Genomic DNA, 6,000 nt, shown 5'->3' with positions numbered 1-6,000 from the left:
GCTGGGAGGACTCTCGGGCCTTGGGCAGGTTCCGCTGGTCTGGACGGTACTTCCTCATCACAAAGGATGCTCCAGCCACAAGAAACGACTCAACTAATGGGCACAAATCACCTCCCTCCAAGCAAGTGATAGAGCTAAACTCTTCCAGAAGCAAGGGAGAGTAACCGTTAAAGGGTAGAGCAGGAACACCTCGGGATGGACTAAACTCTCTTCAAAATTCAAGCCAACAAGAACACAGACCACTTTCTGGGGAGCCCTCAAGTCAACCCTGGAGATTACAATTCATTTGTAGACAATCTTTTCTAGGAAGAAACACGCCAGTTATATTAGACTAAACCACATGAAATTGCTATTTAGCTATCATTTTGCCCACAAAAACAGTCATTTCATATAAACCAACCTAATAATAATCGTAGCAATGTGTAGTGTTCTCAAAATGCTTCCTGTATTTCTTTTTCAATTTAAATGGAGACCTTGGGTTGTAAAAATAAAATGAGAAAATACAGCACACACTAAATCCTTAATAAATATCTGTTGAATCGTCAAGTATATAAAGCCTAGTGATCTGATGGTCTCGCTTGTATCTAGGGCATGCTAGGAACAAACTTTCTAATGTCAGAGTGAATACACTTTATGCTTCAAAGTTGAGTTTCACCAAAGCTTGAAGAAATAATCAAAAAATTCCACTTGATTTATATATGTACATTTTTATTAGAATTCTTCAGAACTGTCAACAACTGGACAACATAACGGGAAAAAAAAACACATGGAACACCAACATCCTTTAAACTTGCACCGCTTACGTATTTACACATAAAGTTACTGTATATATAAAAAATATTTTCAAGGACTCATGGGCTTGGGAATATTCAAAAGACATTATTGCTACATTTCAATATTTACAAAAAAGCCATAAAACAATTTCAAACAGTAAGCAACGGCAAAGAAACATCCGATGTAAAAAAAAAATTATAAAAATATAAACTTTCAAGAATATCCAAGACAAAACTCTCAGTGAGATGCCCCTGAAGTACCTAGACATCTATAATGAACCACCACTTTTCCTACTATAATCAAAGGCAATAGAAACACAAAGGAAATGTTCCGACAGAGGATGGCAAACAGCGACGATCTCTCACATGACAATAAAACCCCAAAATCTGTTACCTTTGGAAAGGTGCGAGAGTATAGAACTCCAGTGCAAATGGTAACTTCCAGATAAATGACTACAGTTCTCTAAGCAGAGTCTGAGGGACCCAGGAGGGGGAACCGTGTAGGCAGCACACCCGAATCTCGCGAGACAACACACAAACCTTGGCGCACACCCATGGACCTCTGACAGTTGGGCAGAGTTAAAAAAAAAAAAAAAAAAAAAAAGGTGAACTCGAAGAATAACATTCAGGCTACAGCCTAAAGGGTAACATTTAAATATGCTTTAGCAGGAGAGCAGCCTTAGGTCTAAGGAACGGGTACAGTATGCTGAGTACAAACACCAGGATGCTTGAGGTGTCGGTAGCTTGCAAATAAATAAGTATTTAAGCACTCTGCTTCCTATGTAGACGCTACGTGAGCTTTGGGGAAGCTCCTCTAAGACAGCGAGGTGCAGAGAAACGAGCAGTGAGGATGATGAAGGCGAAGCTACTTCTGGAGTGCCGAAGGACCCTTTTGGGCTGGAGGCAAAAAAAAAACCCCATAATATGTCTACAAGCATGCGCGCATGTGCTCACGCACACCCACATGCGCGACACACACACACACACACACACATACACACACACACAGAGGTACTGGCCTGGCGTCCGGGACATGCCTGCAGAGGAGGCTGAATTTATATTTAATTCGGGCTACCGAAAAATCCAGACTAACACAGCACTGTTCAGTCCCTCCCGTGGGAGTCATGCAGTGAACCAGTCACTTTTTCCAACGGCATCGAATCCATCGAGCACGATGCCTTCCTGAAGCTGGTAGGTTTGCTCTGGAGAAACTGGGGAGCAAGGTTCGTAGGCTACAAAAGGGGATTTTTGTTAAGATTGTGCTTGGCAATTATGGTCTCTTTTTCTTTCAAAACAAAACAAAACACTGTTTCCTTCCAACTCATCTGGCTCTTCATCTATTTCTAAGCACAGCAGACCTGAGCCAGGGTTGCATCCAGAAACAACACCTTGGGGGACATCCCCCCGCGAGTATACGACCATGTACAACGTGTAGATGAGTATATACAAATGCCGGCTGGGAGGCCTCCTCTCCGACTTGGCGTCCTAACAGCAAACTCTATTTACAAACCCGGTCAGGAGGACAAAGGCTCGTGCCCGGGTCTTGATTCATGCGTGGGGAGCACTTTTCCATGGCCTCGGTCTCACTCCCAGCATGAAATACTAGATTGCTTAAGCCTAGATATTCATAGACTTCTGCCCTTTGTTCTAAGAACATTCCATTTTCCACATCAAGCGATCAGGTCTTAGCTTCTAATCTTGCAGCATCACCATATCGTCAAGGATGGTTAGGAGGCCCGTAGGCGACCACTGTCACTTATTCAAATAAACAATCGGTGATGCTTTTCAAACCAAAATCAGAGAAGCCTTGGAAAGGACTCAGGGTGCCCAGCCCAGCCCACCCTCCCTTGCGCCAAGTCTGTTATTATTATTATTATTATTTTTTCATTAATGGGGGCTGCCTGGCTCTGGGGAGGAGAAGATACAGTTGGAACTCTTACAACGGGATGCTGGCTGGTGACAAAAATCACCGGCCACTCGAGTGTGCGCGTCAAGATGGTATTACAGTGGCGTGTCCACTACTCTGGGACAGGATGCAAGCCGAAAGAGAACAAAAACAACCAGTATAGAAACCAAAAGAGCAGGGATCATTCCTGTTGGGGAGGGACCCCCCCCCGCCGGCATGCCTCCTGCGTCAGACATCTTCGTGCACCAGCAGAGGCTGGGTAGAAGACGCGCTGCTACCCACGGAGTTGATCCGCACCGAATGGTCCACCACGGGCCGCTCCTGGTGGGGGCTGCTGTTCGCTAGGTTGGAATAAATCTGAGGAACAGAAGTCCGCAGTTAATACGCCGGTCCCCGCGACGGACGAACACGGCGACAGAGGGACACGTTGGCAGCTTCGGGATCGCAAAGAACGTACAAAGCCTCTTCGAAAAGAGAGGGGCTGGATGGGACTTTCACGGCCAAAAATCCCGAGCATAGTGACAAAAGGAAATATAAGCTTTGTTTGATCCCTCATTTCCCCCAAGATCTGATACGTAAGAAGTGTTGGCAATTAAAAAAAAAAGAAAAGAAAAAAAAGTACTTTTCTGTTGGGATATATCTGGGAACAAGGACTACCTAGCCTATTAAAAAGGGTTTCTAAACCTCTCTGGCCACCTATAACCCACTGGCTGAGGTCATCTGCTGGGACCCCGGTGGCCCTTCCAGGGGTCTTCCGCTGAGACTTAAACACGTGGGTGGGAAATGCTGTTTACTCTGAAACATGCTCTGACACCCAGAAGTGCTAGCTTGAACCCAAAAATATCAGTGGTATACTCTTAGAAAGGATAGCTCCAAGCACACAATCCATTAAAAAAGCAGCTTAAAAAAAAAATCTGAGTTAAAGCAAGGATCACTAATTCTTCCTTAAGAGTAGGAGAAGAAATAATGGCTTTGAGTTTAGAATCCCCACCCCAACCGCCCCACCTCCTGAAATCACTGGCAGGGATCTCTCAACCTCAAAAAGCTCTTCATTCTATATGGCTTGTGGGCATGACAGCTAACTGCCATTTTCTGGCTATGCCTGTTTGAGCAGAAGGCTTATTTCCCTGCCGTAACAGCTGTCTCTTCTATGCTTTTTATTCTAGTTCACATTACCCCAACTGTCCAAAGGCTGAATGGCCCAGACATGTGAGACAGAGAACACGCCGACCCCATGACCAGCATCTGCGGAGGGGGAGGAAACATGGCAAATCCGTATGGAAGCCTCTGCCTCCACGCTTTGCTTGCAAAGCCTTCCCCTTTCTCCTCCTCATCCCACATCTTTATGCTCAGAACGGGGGTCAGGCAGAAAGAACTTGTTTCCACTGCTTTCCTTGCCCACCCAAAGTCCAGTATGCCGCCCAAGCCAAGGAGAGAAGGGATGGGCCCGAGAAGGAAGCACCTGGGACCGAGCGTGGGGGCCGACTCACATGATTGGAGCTATCTGAAATCTGCTTCTCAATAAGCTGCACGATCTGCTTGAACGTTGGCCTTTTCAGGGGATCTGCATCCCAGCAAGTCTTCATGATGTCATACCTGCAAAGCAAGGGCCATTTCCTATCACTCCTCAACACCCTTGGCCTGGCTTCTCAGTGTACGCCATGTGACCATCTCAAAAATCATTCCAGGGCCGTGCAACTGGGCGTACTGAATGGCACGGGCATGAAATAAAACACTGGGCCTGTGGAAGACTGCTGAAGCTTTCTGCGTATTTGGTGACAAGGGATTATGAAAGTAAGCTACAAAAGTGTCACCTGATCAGGATGTCATCAAAAGGAACCAGGAGACGTCGATACTTCAGACCGTCCTGGTAAAACACTGTTGCACCCCTCCAGCCCCAACACACACACACACACCCGGGTATCTGTCTTTGAAAAGGAAAACAAAAGGGGAAGCAGGACCTGAAGGAAAACATCTCAACCCTTACATTTCAGCAGGTGCGTGCTCAGGGCTGAGCATTCGGAACCCTTCCTTGATCATCTTGTAGAACTTAGAATCGACTGGCATCCCAGGGTAGGGGCTGCTTCCTGAGACACAAATAGTTTACAAATCAGTTTTAATAATAAGCAAGCAGGATGCTGATAACAATCTTAAAGAAGATGCTCAGAGTCTAACCAAGGTGCCTTTGGAAAGCACTTTACCTAAAGAGAATAGCTCCCACAGAAAAATCCCATAGGACCAGACATCACTCTCGAATGTGTACACACAGTTGAAAATGCTTTCCGGTGCCATCCACTTCACGGGTAGCCGAGCCTAGAACGCAAGCACAACACATTTGGTGATGTTAATTAATAAGTTCCAAAAAAAAAATAGAAAATATTCCTACAGCCATCGCTCCTGCTGAGGGGGTGAGGGTGAGAAGGTGACTGCCATCTCACGAAGGCCTTTTACCCTGCGACCTCAGACAACTCCCCCTACCTCTGAAATAGGTGGTTCACAGAGTCCTATCCACATTTTCAAGAAGGGGACCTTGAGGGGTGCCTGGGTGGCGCAGGCAGTTAAGCGTCTGCCTTCGGCTCAGGTCATGATCCCGGGGTCCTGGGACTGAGCCCTGCATGGGGCTCCTTGCTCAGCAGGGAGCCTGCTTCTCCCTCTGCTCCCACACCTGCCCCAGCCCTACTCGTGCTCTCGCTCTCTCTCTCTCTCTCTCTCTCTCTCAATTTCTCTCTCACATAAATAAATAAGATCTTAAAAAAATAAAGAAAAAAGATGGGGACACTGAGTCCTTACAGCGTCATCCCTCCTCCATCCTGCCCTCTGGCTGCGGTGGCCGGCTCTGTAGAGGCCACCTTGCGGCAAGAAGGAGGGCTACGCCAGCGATGGTAAGAAAATGGAAGAGTAGGATTGGGTCCTGGCATTCTACACCAGCCCCAGTCTGCTGCTAACCCCGTTTCTTTTCCTTTTCTTTGGGGTTTTCGGTCATTTCAAACCCAAATTATCCTTTATGAATACGCTGGAAATGTCCCTTAAGTATCTGTAATTAAGTCTCAATATGTTCTTCTGTAAAGCAAAAATAATGCTTCCAATTTCCTGAGTCGTTTTGTGGGTTAAGTGAGCTCATGTGGGCCGAAGTGCTTAGCACAGTACCGCTGACTCACTCATCTTTCAACAGTCGCCTTGTACAAGCAAGCGCACAAGAACAGTAGCAGCTTCCGGTGACCATCATGGTTCCAAGGCAGCGAGCGGCAGATCCGGGCTTCAAATTCAACAGCTGAGGTTCACATCCTGAACCCTTTCCGCGAAAATCAAGCTAAACTTGCT

The 6,000-nt window shown here is 46.5% G+C and overlaps 1 protein-coding gene across 6 annotated transcripts in view; it reads right to left on the bottom strand.

Annotated features, from left to right (window-relative positions):
- Positions 1–689: 689 nt before the first annotated feature.
- KIT (KIT proto-oncogene, receptor tyrosine kinase) overlaps positions 690–6,000 on the bottom strand; it is a gene marked incomplete at its 5' end in the record, with an annotated part of 85,723 nt that continues 80,412 nt past the window's right edge. For all 6 annotated transcript variants that reach the window (XM_080796446.1, XM_080796448.1, XM_080796445.1 and 3 more), the window contains 4 exons: positions 690–3,036; positions 4,170–4,275; positions 4,667–4,766; positions 4,881–4,992. In XM_080796446.1, the coding sequence (XP_080652572.1) occupies positions 2,908–3,036; positions 4,170–4,275; positions 4,667–4,766; positions 4,881–4,992 (447 nt within the window). In that variant the 3' untranslated portion in view covers positions 690–2,907. The remainder of the gene's footprint in view (positions 3,037–4,169; positions 4,276–4,666; positions 4,767–4,880; positions 4,993–6,000) is intronic.

The sequence above is a fragment of the Martes martes genome, assembly GCF_963455335.1.
Source record: "Martes martes genome assembly, chromosome: 2".
In the NCBI taxonomy this organism is placed as follows: domain Eukaryota; kingdom Metazoa; phylum Chordata; class Mammalia; order Carnivora; family Mustelidae; genus Martes; species Martes martes.
This window is presented reverse-complemented; position numbering and strand designations above follow the sequence as displayed.